Here is a 20171-nt window from a genome sequence, read left to right as displayed (position 1 = left end):
TTCAGTACGGACTAGACATCAGTGCAGGTTGTTTACGGGTAGTGCACACTTTGTATTGTCATTCAGAGGCCGAGGTCAGTGTGCAATCAAAGACCTAACAGAGTTCCTAAGAGGAAGAGTGAGAGGGCCCGATTAGCTGGAGCATCAGTAACCAAGACAGCCAACCTATTGAATGTTTCAGTAGCAACTGTTTCAGCAGTCATGACAGCCTACATAAAACATGAAAACACATCATCGTATAAACGGAATAGTGGGCTCAAATCAAAACAAAATGGCATATATCGTCGCAAGCTAACACGAATTGTGTCAAAACAACACTAAATTGTGGAGGCTAAAGTGACTGCAGAGCTCAACAGCCATCTTCGCGACGTCGTATCTATCGGGAATGTCCCCCGAGAACTCCATAAAGCGAATATTCATGGACGAGCTGCTATACCGAAACTATTAGTGACGACAACTAAATGAAAGAACCCTGAAACATGGTGTCAGGAGCGTAAAACCTGGCCGGCTGATCAGTGGAAAAACCTCATATGGTCCGACGAGTCAACGTTTTCGTTATTTCCAACATAGGGCCGGATTTACGTCTGGAGAACACCAAAAGATGGCTGCAATCCTGATTGCTTGATTCAGACGGTTAAGCATGGAGGTGGAAGTGTGATGGTGTAGGCAGCCATATCATGCTATCCCGCTGGTCCCATCATTACACTCAATATCCATGTTACAGCCAACGATTATGACAACATTTTAGGTTATCAGGTGCACCCCATGTTACAAATGTTGTTTCCAAACGATAATGCACCCATTGACACAGCCAGGACAGCACAATCTTGGTGGGAGTAGCATGCAACTGAAGTGCAGTGTCTTCCCAGGCCAGGTCGGTCCCCGTACTTCAACATTATCGAACCCTTTAGGGCCGTATTGGAGCGCAGACTCCGGAGCAGATTTCCACCTCCCTCGTCACTACAGGATTTAGAAGAGTTTCTGATAGAATAGTGGCATAACATTCCACTGGAGGGTATACAATCATTATTTGCCAGCATTCCAAGGAAAATAGTAGCTGTATTAAGGGCAAATTGGGGCTCAGCCCCTTATTAATAAACCTTTCCCAAGTTTTCACATTATTTTGCCTATCCCTGTGTGTGTGATACGTGCGTGTGTGGCCAAAGAGCGTATAAAAAGCTCCTCCTGAAACAAGTCAACCGCTTTCAGCCAAACGTGGTACAGGTACTGTATGCTGCCTGGAAACATATACAGCTGTGGAAAGAACGAGCAAACTTCTATGGAGGTGGGAGATGGGCAAACAGGAAGGGAGGAGAAGAAGATGGACACAGATATTCGGGTGGAGGAAATAGACATGGAGAAGGAGAGGTGGAAATGGACACAGGAAGAGAAGAGGAGATTGGGCAGAAAGAAGGAGGAGGAGATGGAGCGAGAAACGGAGAAGACATAGCTAGTGGAGGGAGAAGAAGCGGAGGGATAGGGAGGGGAGGGAGAGATGGGCAGAGAGAAGAGGGAGCAAGAGATTAACAGAGGGAAAAGTAACAAATAGACAAGGAGCGAGGGCAGTGGAGATGAACAAAGAGAGGAGTGGAGTAATAGATGGACAGGGATAGGGGACTGAGGAGATTGACAGAGAGGCTGAGAGGAGGATGGAGGAGATGCACTAACGAATATGTAACCAAGCACGCCAGGTACTCAGCTACTTCACTTATATTTGTGATAGGTTATCTCTGTCCTCAAAATGTTTCCAGATATAATATATATGTGGTGTTTTAAAGTAGGTGCAGTGACCTGCCAGTATGCAAATACGTTTTCATATAAGATCCAATGATTAATATTAGAGTTCAAATTTACTTCATGAGTAGATAGACAAGCTCATTTATTATTCCCTTATGCCAGAGTTCGTGAAAAAACTAACACGTAATTTTCCAAATGGACAAACTGCCTGTCAATTTTAAACGGTATTTGTTCGATGCGATTTAATGCTAATCGCTTGGACTGCATGAACAGAGCGGCAGGCTATCGATTCCAGAAGTTACTGCGTCATTATATGTGGCCGTATCCGAAAGCATAAATCGACGGGCAGCGAAATCTGTTGATCGAGATTGTTAAGCGCTGACACACGAGAGTGATATTTACTGGGGAACGTAAATATGCGGATGCTGTTGCAGCGCGTTATCCAGTAGCAAACAGCTACGAATGACGTACGTTGTGCGTTTTGCGTCCAAAGTCCATACCTCCGTCTGGGTAGAGAAAATATTCTGGGTTCAGAAATTACTGAAACTGGATTGCAGCTTCGTGCCACTGAAACATGTGTAACTGCTTATAGTAGAAATTTGACAATAAGTATTGTCGACGAAATGATTGAGGGTATCAAATTCTTGAGTTTTACGATATATTACACTGATCATAAATGTAGCCACTATACAGAGTGAACGTTAAAGACAACGGACAAACTGCAGATGGATTCATGGGTATAAGTGGAGGAAGAAAGTTTCTATGAACATGATCGTGTCCACAAATGGCTGGTATACGTGCAATAACAACAAATCTTCCCGTAACACAGTACAGAGCAGCATCGCATCCGCGTTACAACAGATGTTCAGAGTGGTCTCCATGCTCGCAGGGATAGTAGCGTTTGTTATGCACGATACACAGAGTGGACCATTGATAGTGACCGGGCCAAATATCTCACGAAATAAGCATCAAACGAAAAGACTACAAAGAACGAAACTCGTCTAGCTTGAAGGGGGAAACCGTATGGCGCTATGTTTGGCCCGCTAGACGGCGCTGCCATAGGTCAAACGGATATTAACAGCGTTTTTTTTTTAATAGGAACCCCCATTTTTATTACATATTCGTCAAGAAATAAGAATGTTTTAATTGGACTACTTTTTCCCTTTGTGATAGAGGGCGCTGTAATAGTCACAAACGTATAAGTACATGGTATCAAGTAACATTATGTCAGTGCGGATGGTATTTGCTTCGTGATACATTACCCGTGTTAAAATGGACCGTTTACCAAATGCGGAGAAGGTCGATATCATGTTGATGTATGGCTATTGTGATCAAAATGCCCAACGGGCGTGTGCTATGTATGCTGCTCGGTATCCTGGACGACATCATCCAAGTGTCCGGACCGTTCGCCGGATAGTTACGTTGCTTAAGGAAACAGGAAGTGTTCAACCACACCTGCAACAAATGATGATGCCGAAGTAGGTGTTTTAGTTGCTGTAGCGGCTAAACGGCACATCAGTGGCAGACAAATTGTGCAGCCGGCCGGTGTGGTCGAGCGGTTCTAGGCGCTACAGTCTGGAACCGCGCGACCGCTACGGTCGCAGTTTCGAATCCCGCCCCGGGCATGGGTGTGTGTGATGTCCTTAGTTTAGTTAGGTTTAAGTAGTTCTAAGTTCTATGGGACTGATGACCTCAGAAGTTAAGTCGCATAGTGCTCAGAAAAATTTGAACCATTTGAACAAATTGCGCGAGAATCGGGAATTTCAAAAATTCGGTGTTGAGAATGCTACATCAAGATTAGTTGCACCCGTACGATATTTCTATGCACCAGGAATTGCATGGCGACGACTTTGAACATCGTGTACAGTTCTGCCACTGGGCACAAGAGAAATCATAGGACGATGACAGAGTTTCTGCACTCGTTCTATTTATCGACGAAGCGTCATTCACCATTAGCGGTAATGTAAACCGGCTTAATATGCACTATTGGGCAACAGGAAATCCACGATGGCTGCGACAAGTGGAACATCAGCGATCTTGGCGGGTTAATGTATGGTGCGGCATTGAGGGAGGAAGGATAATTGGCCCCCATTTTATCGATGGCAGTCTAAATGGTGCAATGCATGTTGATTTCCTGCGTAACGTTCTACCGATGTTACTACAAGATGTTTCACTGCATGACAGAACGGCGATGTACTTCCAACATGATGGATGTCCGGCACATAGCTCGCGTGCGGTTGAAGCGGTATTGAATAGCGTATTTCATGACAGGTGGATTGGCCGTCGAAGCAAAATACCATGACCTGCACGTTCACCCAATCTGACGTCCCCGGATTTCTTTCTGTGGGGAACGTCTAAGGATATTTGCGATCGTGACCCACCGACAACGACTGACAACATGCGTCAGCGCAATGTCAGTGCATGTACGAACATTACGTAAGGCGGACCATTCGCTGTTGAGAGGAATGTCGTTACACTTATTGCCAAATGCATTGAGGTTGACGGACATCATTTTGAGCATTTATTGCATTAAAGTGATATTTACAGGTAATCACGCTGTAACAGCATGCGTTCTCAGAAATGATAAGTTCACAAAGGTACATGTATCACATTGGAACATCCGAAATAAAATGTTCAAAACTCCCTACGTACTGTATTTTAATTTAAAAAGCCTACCTGTTACCAACTGTTCGTCTAAAATTGCGAGGCATATGTTTGTGGCTATTACAGCGCCATCTATCACAAAGCGAAAAATGGGGTCAACTAAAACATTCTTATTTCTTTACGTACTACGCGAATATGTAATAAAAATGTGATTCCAATTTTTAAAAAACGCAGTCGATATCCGTTTGACCTATGGCAGCGCCATCTAGCAGGCCAACTATAGCACCATTTGGTTTGCTCCTTCAAGCTAGACAACTTTCGTTCTTTGTAGTTCTTTCTTTTGATAGTTATTTAGTGAGATATTTGGCCCGGTCACGATCAATGGACCACCCTGTATATGAGCGTACTTTGCCTGGAGCTTGTACTACGGTTCGTTTTAATAGCCTGTAGAACCCGCTACTGGAAATCTGGCGTACGCACATTCTGTCGCGTCCCTGCACGTTCGTCGGTCTGAGGGGACCCATAATCACACAAATGCCCAAAAAGGGATCGAAAAGTTTTGAAATACGGTTGGTGCGTTTGAGGGAACTTGTTTTGGTATAGCTGTGCTGTCTCCTGTGTGTTTCGATCTGCTTGGCCGTACCAAACACCGTGTCGGCTACAAATACCCAACCATTCTACTGCTTAACAGTACGCTGCGTCAGTCACACAGTCTGCAACACCCAAGAAACACACGGCACGTGGTCCGGGGAAGTGTCATTCGTTAGCGCCATCTGCCGTGGCAACGATACGTTTCCGGACACACGTTCATAGGACCATTCTTCCTTCGTTTCCAGTCAGAATGCTGTTTCTACAGATTGTCGGTTTTATTAATATTCAACCTAAAAAAAAATCACCATAAAGTATTGCAAGAGATAAAATATTGAAATTAGTCGATAAAACGCCATTACATTGTAACACTTAACTGCATAAAATAATCAAGTGCCAATATGGTGACGATATTTGCAAATTAATGAACCATATGGTCGACTAGATGTTGAATATCACCGTAGTTCCCTCGTAATGGCTTTATAGTGATCACAGCGTTCCTATAATTATAATTCTTCTTCATGTATTTGTAAAAAGTATCTACAAAATAGTATAACATTCAAACTGATCATTTCTATCACAGGTAAGCCAAGTTTATTCTGAATAGCTGAACGTGGTTTAACATCAAAATTTAGAATCAGAGTTTACAAGAGTGAAACAGTATCCCAGTGAAGGACTAAATATGTGAAGTATGGAAAACGTCAGAGTTGGTGGCCTCGAGCCAAACGCGTAATCTACTCGACACTATTCGTACACGATTAAAATATTGATACGAAGTAAAAGTAGACGTCCTAGAAGTGAACAATAAATTGGAAATAATTTAAATATATTGGCATATTAAAAATGAAATGCACAGATAAGGTTCGATTCGAAATTAAGAGTTTCTGAAATGAATAGAATTTCAAACAAGTATGGAAAACCCTTACCATTGGAAGCGACCGATTAGTGGGAAATCTGTACCAGGACCTAATGCGCGAAGAAGTAGTATGACAGTATATATAACTGATGGGACTGACTGAAACAACAGTGTTCAGAACATCCCATAGTGACTCTTGAGTGTAGTCTTTATTTAGGGATCAAAATTGTAGCACAGGATGATAATGTTAGCATCAGACAGGCAGACGCGGAGAAAGACATCGAACCAACAGAAATACTAATGAGACGGAATATGGAGCCGTCGCCTTAATTTCTGAAAGGGGCTGAGACCAAAACACATAATATCTCTGACCTACGAGTAGCAAATTCCAATACCACATCACGATTGAGAGAAGTCTGTTCCCATAAATGGACGCATTATTTTTCGTTATCGTTTGCATACGACATCATAATATCATATATATACTTTAAGCAGTACATCATGTCTTCTGGTAAACTGTAAAAATTAAAGTTTAGTTAAAAGGTGGAGGGTAATTCGATACCCACCGTTACACTACCTATGACTATTATCAGATATTGTCATTTAGATTTTCATTTTACTTTGTAAATAGTTATCTTTCTTACCTGTAAATGGCAGTCTTCTCATTCTTGAACCAGATGACGAGTAATACGGAGTCTCCGGGGGTAGGTGGCGTCATGTCGCAAGGAAGTTGGGCCGTTCCGTTGATAACTGCTCGCACTTGCTTCACTCGACCTGTAGACAAAGACACATTCACATACTGCAGTCTCGAATAACATATTGGCTGAGCTGCTTGTAACTGTCAATATATTGCGCCTGTTTTTGTTAACAGTAATAAAAATTTCTAATTATTATACACATAATACAAACATTCCCGGAAGAATGGTAATTGTTTGCGGACAGCATTTTCTGAGAGAATGCTAATGTCATCGGCTGTGGTAGGATGAATCAACATATTAGAATTTCAATTCATTTTTATGTACTTGTATTTCGCGATACACACTCCAACACGTTGTGAGACCCGACACACAATACACTGGGATGTGCGTCGTTGTTTGACTGGAAAGCCCCCATTGAATAGCGCGCTCGGTGGATTTATGTACACTCTTTGACATAAAACTCGACCGGCGGCCGGCCGCTTCAGAGGCTAAGTCCGCGCCGATCGCGACATGGGACAAAAAAACTGGCCAACTCGCTAATTCTCTAAGTCCGGTTATCTGCACAATCTGGCAACACTGTAGACTGCGGCACTTCCTGGAGGAAAACTTGTCCCAAGATAGAGAGACTCTAGGCTGATTACGCCCGTGGTCTAGCCGCCGGCACGGTAGCTCAGCGTGTTCGGCCAGAGGGTTGGCTGCCTTCTGTAATAAAAAAACTGAGTGAATGGATCAATAACGAACTTCAACGGGCGTCAGGTGACGTCCGCCACGAACAATTGAAACGAACCATAACGAACAAAATGAGATTAACAAAAAAAAAAAAAAAGCGGTAGCGTGCGTTGTTTCTGTTCATAATGTCAGTGGATGGAAAGCAGCTGGCATAAAATATTTTTATAGCCTCTTCTGTCTGAAAGCTGAAGACGTGAATGTAATGGTAGCGCAGATGCAATCTATTTCGCTTTGTGACACACCGATATAAAAATTTTATCTAGTAACGATTTTTCGGCAGATTTCCTGCAGACTGTCCTCCTCTGGACGCCGTATGCGGCAAAGCTCCGGGATCCATTTGCTGGCTACTGGCAGCGGCCGTGGCGACAGCAGCGGCGCTGCACTCCCCCGTTCTTTATCGAAAGCGCCTGCTACCGCTCATCGCTTTTGATGATTTAAAATGCTTTATTATTAAATGTTGCTCCACAGAAAATTTCTACAATTTCCATTCACGCTCAAAAGCAACGAAGACAGACGCCCTGATTAGTAGGCGGGTAATCGGCAAGAGCTGAGTATGGCCCGAAATTAATTTTATAGACTGGGACGAAATTAAACCACCTCACTACATTCGATGAATTTATAAATGCCTCATACCTCGTTTCTTTTCCTTTCAAACTTAATTATTTGTGCAACTTTTGGTCAATGTTTGGATGTTTTCGTCAAGCCAGAGTGAGCGTCTGTGGTGTAAAGTGTATTACAGTTCTTGTTTCATTCCTTATGGTAAGTCTATGCGATAAACTGTGTGAATACCTTGCAATGCATGCTCTGTAGCAGTGCAGGCACACTGCACATTTGGAGTTCCATGTATGGGTTTATGAAGTATTTATTGTTGATCGGAAGTGATAGTTAAGGTCATCAGAAAAATTTGTCGTTTTGAAGGTTTCAGAGAACGGAAAGAAATTGCTAACGCCGGTGTTAGAAAACGTCTACAGTTAAATGCTATTACAAAAATTTAGAAGATGGGAACTATATTAATGAACATGTGCACTTCGTAAACAACCTTCTGACATGTTAGACCTATATGACGAAAAAAGCTCAAATTTATATCGTTGACAGTCGGTTTGAATCTTTTCAGGACCTATTTTACAGTGAAGCACCTTGGAATTTGCAAAGCAGAAATCCATGATATTAACTTAATTTACTAAGTCGAAATCGGACGATGATTGATGTTTAAAGGCATTCTTCAGATTTCGCATTGGAAATTTTTACTAGCAGTTTGCAACTCCATTAATTAAAATGGAAAATAAAAGGTTGTAGTCAGCGGCTTCTACCGTGATTCGAACTTATAGTACAAGCACTGCAACGCACAAGAGAACCTCTGAGCTAACGACACACTGGCGGCCAGAGGCGGACTATAGTCACTGCGATGTTGCCTGAGCCTCAAAACGCAACCTCAAACACACAAACAGAGGAGGTGGAGATTACTGTTTCAACGTCCCGTCGACAACGATGTCATTAGAGACGGAGCACAAGCTCGGATTAGGGAAGGATGGGGAAGGAAATCGGCCGTGCCCTTCCTAAGGAACCATCCCGGCATTTGCCTGAAGCGATTTAGGGAAATCATTGAAAACCTAAATCAGGATGGCCGGGCGCGGGATTGCACCGTCGTCCTCCCGAATGCACATACAAACAGGTGTTACTTATGTGAAGAACGCCGTTCTTGGAGTCCAGAAATTAAATATACTTTCTAATTGTGTCCTCTTGCAGTGGATTATATCGTACGAGTCTTCGATGTGGAAAACGAATGTCAAGTGAATTTAGCGAGGTAACGCCAACCTACACTCGGAAGTAAATGCACTATCAGAGTGTTGACAAATACTTGCTACGACGCTGCCATTTCGCGGCTCTCTGACGAGGCAGCTCTTCAGCGAAATGCTTGCCATGATTCTCCGATACGGTTCTTCAGAGTGGAGACGCGCGCGCACGTTTGGTTTTTATGCGTCGTTCTCCCCTGATGGTTTCTGACGTCGCCTTGTGGGCTATGTATACATATGAGACATTCAATTATCATTAATCCAGAATGATACAAGTTTCAGCTTCCGGCGTGGAAGAAGGCTGTTGACGCCGACATTATATCATTTCAACGTAGGGAAAGCAAAACGGATCATTCAATGTTTCTCATTCAACATAAAGCATGTGAGATAAATTTCCGTAACGTTCATAATCATCTAAAAATACAAACGAAGTAAAAATACACCGGAAGCTTATTCGAATTGAATATAATGTAAGATACCAAACGCTTTGCACCTCGATGTCGAATTTGTCCACTTGCAATCGTTTGCAGCATGCACATAGAATGTCATGATTACCACGAGAATGAAGAAATATGTTGGTAAGGATGGAAGCAAGAAGAGACGCAGTCAACAAATATTCTATTCCTCATGGCATTCATTTCATTTGACACGTAAGAAGAGGTAAAGCGGGAATTTACTTTCGTTAACACGAAAGATATGCCGCACATATTGATAACGAGGAAGTCTGCGTCTTCATGCGTTTCCTCCTTGAAATCTGTATGCTCTATTATATACTAAGTTGCCCGATCATTGTTTCAGTAATGTTACCCTCTTGTTTGACCCCGTAACGATGAACAGATTCCAAATGCATGTCTCTGCGTGAAAGTAGCTGTTCGAACCCTTCCTGGGTTGTTTTTTGTGTTTTATTGCTTGGAATTCCTGAAGCAGACCACTGTGCCTTCCCCCCTCGTGGGTTAGGTCTCAAAACTAAACCGCTTTGTATCCAATGGCATAATTTATTCATACAGCATCAGCATAAGACTCTTGCGAGTGAGAGAATGACAATAACAATCGTAACAAGAACAAGCAAATAATGAATGATGTTTATTCCAACGCAGAACGAGAATGGCTTTAAATATAAAAATCTATATCTATATCCATATCTATTGATCTTTGAGTTGGCACAATGCAAATATATTCTTAGCATTTACTTACTGAATTTAGTTCTGGATGTTTGCAGAGAAAAGGAAAAGTCGGTACTTCTCGCTAGTGTAATATAATGTGAACCAGCAACTACCCTTTCCTTAGAACACGACTCAAGCAGGTCCTCAAGTAGGCACTGCTGCATTCTGTTCCCTGACATTGCTCTGATGACGGTTAATGCAGATAGTTCCGATTATGAAATACGAAACGTATTGCAGGTTAGTTCCTAGGATAGTAACATTAACTTTGCGTTGTAGACGGCACATGAACGTGACGAGTATCCATATTACTCATCAATATAAAAAGACAATATTTTGGGAATTTAGCAGGATTACTCAAAATGAATTCTGAAATTGGGTGACTGACCGTACAGGTGCTAAACGTCGACAAGAGTATACGATGTCCTAATCGCATTAGGAATATGAAGATCGTCTTCGACAGCTCGCAACTTTCACATTGCTATCTCCACCCTACTCCAGACAGCTCTCGGGGGAGTTGCACTACGTTGCCGATGTTATGGAAGGTTTTCAAACCGACAACAGACCACATATTGAAAAATACAAGCGTATTCTCTTGCAGCGTAAGCTTATTGTAACTAATCTAAAAATTAATGGAGAGGAACATTGTCCTATTCAAAAAAAGTAAAATGTTACACACTGTTGACGTCAAACGGACATTATCTATGTCCTGTCTTGTGTCCTACTCATCTATAATATCAAGTGTACTATGAAAATGATTATATATAATGGATTGTAAGGTAATGCATTGATACCAGATGGTGGGGGCCGGCCGTTGTGGCCGTGCGGTTCTAGGCGCTTCAGTCTGGAACCGCGTGACTGCTACGGTCGCAGGTTCGAATCCTGCCTCGGGCATGGATGTGTGTGATGTCCTTAGGTTAGTTAGGTTTAAGTAGTTCTAAGTTCTAGGGGACAGATGACCTTAGAAGTTAAGTCCCATAGTGCTCAGAGCCATTTGAACCATCAACAGTTCGATTGTCGCTTAGGCACAAAAGTTTGTATCCTTATTTTAGATTCAGACACCTAGCGGCCCGTAAGATAAACCGATACGTAACATTTGATTTTTCTTAGTTAACAATCGGATTACGTGTTGGGTTCGTATCTCCGTCACAGAACTTCACATCATGCACTTCATCTTTAAATGCATGCACACTTTGTTACTTAAGAATGGAGGTATATCAGACATCTTTCGTGGTTAGATAACAGGGATGAAAGGGTCTTGATAGGAGTCACGGTTTATTACAAAAATTGTCGTCTTTTATTTTCAAGTTTAGATTTGGTTACTGGTATTGGCAAAACTTTCGGTAATTCATGACTCTTCATGGCTAATCAGCAATATGATGTGATTAGATTAGATTAGATTACATTAGATTAACTCTTGTTCCATAGATCATGAATACGACATTTCGTAATGATGTGGAACGTGTCATTTTAATGAAAGATTTCTTTAAATACCATGATTCAATTTCTTTACAACAATTTTTTACACTCTCTCTCATTGCTTTTTATTTCTCTCTCTCTCTCTCTCTCTCTCTCTCTCTCACACACACACACACACACACAGACACACACACACACACACATTCTTTTTTATTTTTATTTGTATGTTGTGCTCGACTATCGGCGAGGCACGAAAACGCCTGTGAATGACTTTCTTAGTTTTGAGTGCACTTACGAAAGAAATATAAAAACAACAATGAGAGTTACTGATTTATGATGCTCAGTTTGCAGTCAGTTCTGAGTATTATTAGTAACTACGCTCCAGTCCCTAAACCTAGTTACAGAAAGCGAATCAGACGCATTACGTATTCCAGGCCGTAGCAGCCGCGACTTGGAGACACCAGCTATGGTCACTTGCCAGACCGCTGTAGGATCACATCGGTTCGTCTTCTTCCTGCTGGTACTGTAACTGAGATTTGGCAACAAGGCAACGTATGTTTGGCAACTCTGTGATCGACGAGTTACTTCCTGGTGTGCACGGAATTAAGCCTCAAAGTTCACTTGATTTTACCTGTCATTTCCATTGAATAATCTGAGTTATTATAGCTTGAAGGGTAACAAAAGATTGAAAATTTACGGTTTTCAGCCCAGGAAAGTCGTTGCAGGTGGAAATCGCAACTAATCTCGACCTTTAAATAGCGGTTTACGAGTTCTAGTTACTATTGCCGTCGTAATAGGAAGCTGAGACCCATACCTCCTCGCCAGCTCTGTGGTAACGTGCTGACCTGTGAAACAGCGTCTGTTACGGTTTGCAGTTCCAGTCTCACTGACTGAAACGTTTTTATCCCTTCTATGAAAGAGCTACAAGCAGTCAGATCAAACATCAATAAGGAAATCGCAAGGAAATGCTTTCAGCTCATAGTGCAATGTTGAAAAACTTACAATGCTGCACAACAGGTAACGCCTGTTTCCGCTGCTGACAAGCGAATTTTGGGTTTCTAGGAATACGTAACTATATTTATGAAATGCCACATTTGCATACCTCTTGAGTATGACACAGCATACCAATTAAACACAGACCCAATCAAAATCTAAGTGAGTAGTATTTTACTAATTCGTGTCGATAGAGGCATGCTTGTGTACAGATACTTTCGTCGCAAGGTTATCATGGTTAGTTTTATTTAATTTCTTATAATACAGTGCACAATTTTCGTAAGGTTTCCTTTAGTATTGTTAAAACAATAGTAATTATGAGAGAGAAATTAATCATCAACGATATATGCGAATTCTCTGATGTTACCTATGACAGTCTGACAATGCACATGCAATTTATTGATTACATGCATGTAGATAATTTTGTTCTGAGTTAAAGCTGTCAATCAAAGTTTGAAGAAGAATAAAATATCACTACCACACGACGGCTAATGTAGAAAATACTTTCCTGACATATTATGGCACGATGCGCTCTCCCTGCACATCTTCGAGATGCATCTGCTGCCTGCTGTCTATTAAACCTGAATAGACCAAAATGTCACAGTAGTTAGTCCTTTTTCCACATGCGACTACTTTGGGTTGAGAAGTGAAGGGAATTATGTTCAAAGTTCCATTAGATTGATAACTTCAGCAGAGAGCAGAACTACGTTTTAAAAAATGTAGCACTGAATGTATTCGAACTCGCGACATCTTATCTATGCTACAAGCTGACACGTAGCTACAACAGTTCCAGAGCTCGGCAACTATTCCTCCAGAACTTTTGGATTCCACAGCACTGTGAGATTATGCATATGGCCAGGTCTTGACTTCTGAGAGACAAACAGTTACAGCTTTTCTTTTGGACTGAACGACGTTTTCTAGTAACAGATAGCGCAATAGAATAGCTCAAGTGGAAAGGAACACTTCCTATTTAAACTTCTGCATCCTACAATGTTGGCAGTTGTGTGTAGGTGGCAGTAACGTGATTTTATTTCTGTGATTACAAAATAGTCGAATGTATGCACTGGGTAGCCGAGGCAGCTAGTTCATGGTGATTCGGTCAACCAAGTAAATGAATTTACTGAACATGCTGCAAATTACTACATGGAGCCTGTGTGTCAGAATTCTCATCCAGTGTGGCGCAACTGCGTTACGATAGAAAAATGACTCGCAGAGAAAAGGATTTCGTGGTCTGTTGGACGGATGGTAGGTTGTTATACCTATGGTCTGGGTTCGATTCCCACTTCTGTCAATGATTTTAGATAGGGAGAGACGGATTCCATTCCCTCCTGGCTACACCAAGTGAAGGAGATATAATGGCTGCGTGGTCTGAAAATTCACATTAAAGATGATATTCCTTCTTTACCAAGTAGACGGTAGGTTGAAACACAATACAGTCTGGAGTGGCGACATGTAGAAACTCTATCACCAGTAACCTTTCTTATACTAGTTATTTATTTCAAGTGACGACACAAACGCTATGTATGGTCACAGGACACTTATTCCATCTTTTATTTGAGCTTCTGTACGTCGATAAAATTGGTTCTGAACTGGGAATGCAACTCAGACCGCCCTTAACGCGGAATTTGATCCCTTCGTGGCAATACAGCTCGGCTACAATTTGTTGTTTGTTCAAAACTGCAGATTCCTCAACACCTTCACATATTAGGCGTGAATGGGATCGAATCCTGGCCCGGCACTAAAGACTTAATTATGTATTATCAAGCTCTAGCATGAGAACACCTATCTGCTGGTGGATAATAATTTTAATTTTTAATGTATTTTCATTCGCTGTCAACACTAACGATATCCGACGTTTTTAACTCCCAGTGAGACACAGAACTATTTGCGAGATGACTGTAAGTTCAAGATGCTATTCTGAGCAGCTGGTGGAGAAAACGTCGGTAGCTGACGTCTCTTTGTGTGTAGTCAACAACGATATGTGTGGGGCTCTATTCCCAGTGAGCGCTGAACTCTTCGTCATATTATTTCAGTTCAAACATGCTCACATGTCACTGCTGGTGCAACAAACCCATATTTTACGTTAGTTTTCTCTAGAATATAACAGCGATAGGTGCCGGGTTGGTGTCCTGGGAAGGAAAACATTAATGTTTCGTCTCGTCATTTCAGTTAAAACATCTAGTTACTGCCGCGAAATTCCGATATGTCACATTTGACTGTGCTTCGATAGCAATCCGATTAGGTTCCGGGTTCGAATCCGTGTCCAACACACAGCTTTACCTCACGGCATTTCAAGTAAGTTACTTGTGAAGAAGCAATATTTAACATCTCTCGTAGTTCGTTAACAGGGACAATAGATGCTGGGTAGGAATTCGCGTCTGTTAAAAATGTTTGCGTTATGCAATTTAAAGTTGATATTTGCTAACTGATACTGTCTAAAATCGAGGTATATCACTCTCTGTATGCCTAATCAGGAATGACTGTTAGTTTCCGTCAGTCACGAAATCTTTGCTTAGTCTGCATGAGCTGGGTTTGAATCCATATGCAGAACAAGACGGTTCGTCGTGTCATTTAATGTTCATACATATTCTCAACTAGCTGCTCGTGAATAACTTAAATTTTTAATGTCATTTTGTGTTAAATAGTTCAAATGGTTCAAATGGCTCTGAGCACTATGGGACTTAACTTCTAAGGTCATCAGTCCCCTAGAACTTAGAACTACTTAAACCTAACTAACCCAAGGACATCACACACATCCATGCCCGAGGCAGGATTCGAACCTGCGACCGTAGCGGTCACGCGGTTCCAGACTGAAGCGCCTAGAACCGCACGGCCACAACGGCTGGCCCCCACCATCTGGTATCAATGCATTACCTTATAATCCATTATATATAATCATTTTCATAGTACACTTGATATTATAGATGAGTAGGACACAAGACAGGACATAGATAATGTCCGTTTGACGTCAACAGTGTGTAACATTTTACTTTTTTTGAATAGGACAATGTTCCTCTCCAATAATTTTTAGATTAGTTACAATAAGCTTACGCTGCAAGAGAATTCGCTTGTATGTTTCAATATGTGGTCTGTTGTCGGTTTGAAGGCCTTCCATAGCATCGGCAACGTAGTGCAACTCCACCGAGAGCTGTCTGGAGTAGGGTGGAGATAGCAATGTGAAAGTTGCGAGCTGTCGAAGACGATCTTCATATTCCTAATGCGATTAGGACATCGTATACTCTTGTCGACGTTTAGCACCTGTACGGTCAGTCACCCAATTTCAGAATTCATTTTGAGTAATCCTGCTAAATTCCCAAAATATTGTCTTTTTATATTGATGAGTAATATGGATACTCGTCACGTTCATGTGCCGTCTACAACGCAAATTTAATGTTACTATCCTAGGAACTAACCTGCGATACGTTTTGTATTTCATATTCGGAACTATCTGCATTAATCGTCATCAGAGCAATGTCAGGGAACAGAATGCAGCAGTGCCTACTTGAGGACCTGCTTGAGTCGTGTTCTAAGGAAAGGGTAGTTGCTGGTTCACATTATACACTCCTGGAAATTGAAATAAGAACACCGTGAATTCTTTGTCCCAGGAAGGGGAAACTTTATTGACACATTCCTGGGATCAGATACATCACATGATCACACTGACAGAGCCACAGGCACATAGACACAGGCAACAGAGCATGCACAATGTCGACACTACTACAGTGTATAACCACCTTTCGCAGCAATGCAGGCTGCTATTCTCCCATGGAGACGATCGTAGAGATGCTGGATGTAGTCCTGTGGAACGGCTTGCCATGCCATTTCCACCTGGCGCCTCAGTTGGACCAGCGTTCGTGCTGGACGTGCAGACCGCGTGAGACGACGCTTCATCCAGTCCCAAACATGCTCAATGGGGGACAGATCCGGAGATCTTGCTGGCCAGGGTAGTTGACTTACACCTTCTAGAGCACGTTGTGTGGCACGGGATACATGCGGACGTGCATTGTCCTGTTGGAACAGCAAGTTCCCTTGCCGATCTAGGAATGGTAGAACGATGGGTTCGATGACGGTTTGGATGTACCGTGCAATATTCAGTGTCCCCTCGACGATCACTAGTGGTGTACGGCCAGTGTAGGAGATCGCTCCTCACACCATGATGCCGGGTGTTGGCCCTGTGTGCCTCGGTCGTATGCAGTCCTGATTGTGGCGCTCACCTGCACGGCGCCAAACACGCATACGACCATCATTGGCACCAAGGCAGAAGCGACTCTCATCGCTGAAGACGACACGTCTCCATTCGTAACTCCATTCACGCCCGTCGCGACACCACTGGAGGCGGGCTGCACGATGTTGGGGCGTGAGCGGAAGACGGCCTAACGGTGTGTGGGACCGTAGCCCAGCTTCATGGAGACGGTTGCGAATGGTCCTCGCCGATACCCCAGGAGCAACAGTGTCCCTAATTTGCTGGGAAGTGGCGGTGCGGTCCCCTACGGCACTGCGTAGGATCCTACGGTCTTGGCGTGCATCCGTGCGTCGCTGCGGTCCGGTCCCATGTCGATGGGCACGTGCACCTTCCGCCGACCACTGGCGACAACATCGATGTACTGTGGAGACCTCACGCCCCATGTGTTGAGCAATTCGGCGGTACGTCCACCCGGCCTCCCGCATGCCCACTATACGCCCTCGCTCAAAGTCCGTTAACTGCACATACTGTTCACGTCCACGCTGTCGTGGCATGCTACCAGTGTTAAAGACTGCGATGGAGCTCCGTATGCCACGGCAAACTGGCTGACACTGACGGCGGCGGTGCACAAATGCTGCGCAGCTAGCGCCATTCGACGGCCGACACCGCGGTTCCTGGTGTGTCCGCTGTGCCGTGCGTGTGATCATTGCTTGTACAGCCCTCTCGCAGTGTCCGGAGCGAGTATGGTGGGTCTGACACACCGGTGTCAATGTGTTCTTTTTTCCATTTCCAGGAGTGTATTACACTAGCGAGAAGTACCGACTTTTCCTTTTCTCTGCAAACATCCAGAACTAAATTCAGTAACTAAATGCTAAGAATATATTTGCATTGTGCCAACTCAAAGATCAGTAGATATGGATATAGATATAGATTTTTATATTTAAAGCCATTCTCGTTCTGCGTTGGAATAAACATCATTCATTATTTGCTTGTTCGTGTTACGATTGTTATTGTCATTCTCTCACTCGCAAGAGTCTTATGCTGATGCTGTATGAATAAATTATGCCATTGGATACAAAGCGGTTTAGTTTTGAGACCTAACCCACGAGGGGGGAAGGCACAGTGGTCTGCTTCAGGAATTCCAAGCAATAAAACACAAAAAACAACCCAGGAAGGGTTCGAACAGCTACTTTCACGCAGAGACATGCATTTGGAATCTGTTCATCGTTACGGGGTCAAACAATGATCGGGCTACTTAGTATATAATAGAGCATACAGATTTCAAGGAGGAAGCGTATGAAGACGCAGACTTCCTCGTTATCAATATGTGCGGCATATCTTTCGTGTTAACGAAAGTAAATTCCCGCTTTACCTCTTCTTACGTGTCAAATGAAATGAATGCCATGAGGAATAGAATATTTGTTGACTGCGTCTCTTCTTGCTTCCATCCTTACCAACATATTTCTTCATTCTCGTGGTAATCATGACATTCTATGTGCATGCTGCAAACGATTGCAAGTGGACAAATTCGACATCGAGGTGCAAAGCGTTTGGTATCTTACATTATATTCAATTCGAATAAGCTTTCGGTGTATTTTTACTTCGTTTGTATTTTTAGATGATTATGAACGTTACGGAAATTTATCTCACATGCTTTATGTTGAATGAGAAACATTGAATGATCCGTTTTGCTTTCCCTACGTTGAAATGATATAATGTCGGCGTCAACAGCCTTCTTCCACGCCGGAAGCTGAAACTTGTATCATTCTGGATTAATGATAATTGAATGTCTCATATGTATACATAGCCCACAAGGCGACGTCAGAAACCATCAGGGGAGAACGCCGCATAAAAACCAAACGTGCGCGCGCGTCTCCACTCTGAAGAACCGTATCGGAGAATCACGGCAAGCATTTCGCTGAAGAGCTGCCTCGTCAGAGAGCCGAGAAATGGCAGCGTCGTAGCAAGTATTTGTCAACACTCTGATAGTGCATTTACTTCCGAGTGTAGGTCTGCGTTACCTCGCTAAATTCACTTGACATTCGTTTTCCACATCGAAGACTCGTACGATATAATCCACTGCAAGAGGACACAATTAGAAAGTATATTTAATTTCTGGACTCCAAGAACGGCGTTCTTCACATAAGTAACACCTGTTTGTATGTGCATTCGGGAGGACGACGGTGCAATCCCGCGCCTTGCCATCCTGGTTTAGGTTTTCAATGATTTCCCTAAATCGCTTCAGGCAAATGCCGGGATGGTTCCTTAGGAAGGGCACGGCCGATTTCCTTCCCCATCCTTCCCTAATCCGAGCTTGTGCTCCGTCTCTAATGACATCGTTGTCGACGGGACGTTGAAACAGTAATCTCCACCTCCTCTGTTTGTGTGTTTAAGGTTGCGTTTTGAGGCTCAGGCAACATCGCAGTGACTATAGTCCGCCTCTGGCCGCCAGTGTGTCGTTAGCTCAGAGGTTCTCTTGTGCGTTGCAGTGCTTGTACTATAAGTTCGAATACGGTAGAAGCCGCTGACTACAACCTTTTATTTTCCATTTTAATTAATGGAGTTGCAAACTGCTAGTAAAAATTTCCAATGCGAAATCTGAAGAATGCCTTTAAACATCAATCATCGTCCGATTTCGACTTAGTAAATTAAGTTAATATCATGGATTTCTGCTTTGCAAATTCCAAGGTGCTTCACTGTAAAATAGGTCCTGGAAAGATTCAAACCGACCGTCAACGATATAAATTTGAGCTTTGTTCGTCATATAGGTCTAACATGTCAGAAGGTTGTTTATGATTTGCACATGTTTATTAATATAGTTCCCATATTCTAAATTTTTGCAATAGCATTTAACTGTAGACATTTTCTAACACCGGCGTTAGCAATTCCTTTCCGTTCTCTGAAACCTTCAAAACGACAAATTTTTCTGGTTGAAATCTGATGACCTTAACTATCACTTCCGATCAACAATAAATACTTCATGAACCCATACATGGAACTCCAAATGTGCAGTGTGCCTGCACTGCTACAGAGCATGCATTGCAAGGTATTCACACAGTTTATCGCATAGACTTACCATAAGGAATGAAACAAGAACTGTAATACACTTTACACCACAGACGCTCACTCTGGCTTGACGAAAACATCCAAACATTGACCAAAAGTTGCACAAATAATTAAGTTTGAAAGGAAAAGAAACGAGGTATGAGGCATTTATAAATTCATCGAATGTAGTGAGGTGGTTTAATTTCGTCCCAGTCTATAAAATTAATTTCGGGCCATACTCAGCTCTTGCCGATTATCCGCCTGCTAATCAGGGCGTCTGTCTCCGTTGCTTTTGAGCGTGAATGGAAATTGTAGAAATTTTCTGTGGAGCAACATATAATAATAAAGCGTTTTAAATCATCAAAA

At 42.7% G+C, this 20171-nt stretch overlaps 1 protein-coding gene across 1 annotated transcript in view; it reads right to left on the bottom strand.

Annotated features, from left to right (window-relative positions):
- LOC126188767 (synaptogenesis protein syg-2-like) overlaps window positions 1-20171 on the bottom strand; it is a 478582-nt gene that overhangs the window by 297403 nt on the left and 161008 nt on the right. Inside the window, exon 2 of the mRNA XM_049930377.1 lies at window positions 6430-6559. Coding sequence (XP_049786334.1) covers window positions 6430-6559 — 130 coding nt within the window. The remainder of the gene's footprint in view (window positions 1-6429; window positions 6560-20171) is intronic.

Source organism: Schistocerca cancellata, chromosome 5 (assembly GCF_023864275.1).
Source record: "Schistocerca cancellata isolate TAMUIC-IGC-003103 chromosome 5, iqSchCanc2.1, whole genome shotgun sequence".
NCBI lineage: Eukaryota > Metazoa > Arthropoda > Insecta > Orthoptera > Acrididae > Schistocerca > Schistocerca cancellata.
This window is presented reverse-complemented; position numbering and strand designations above follow the sequence as displayed.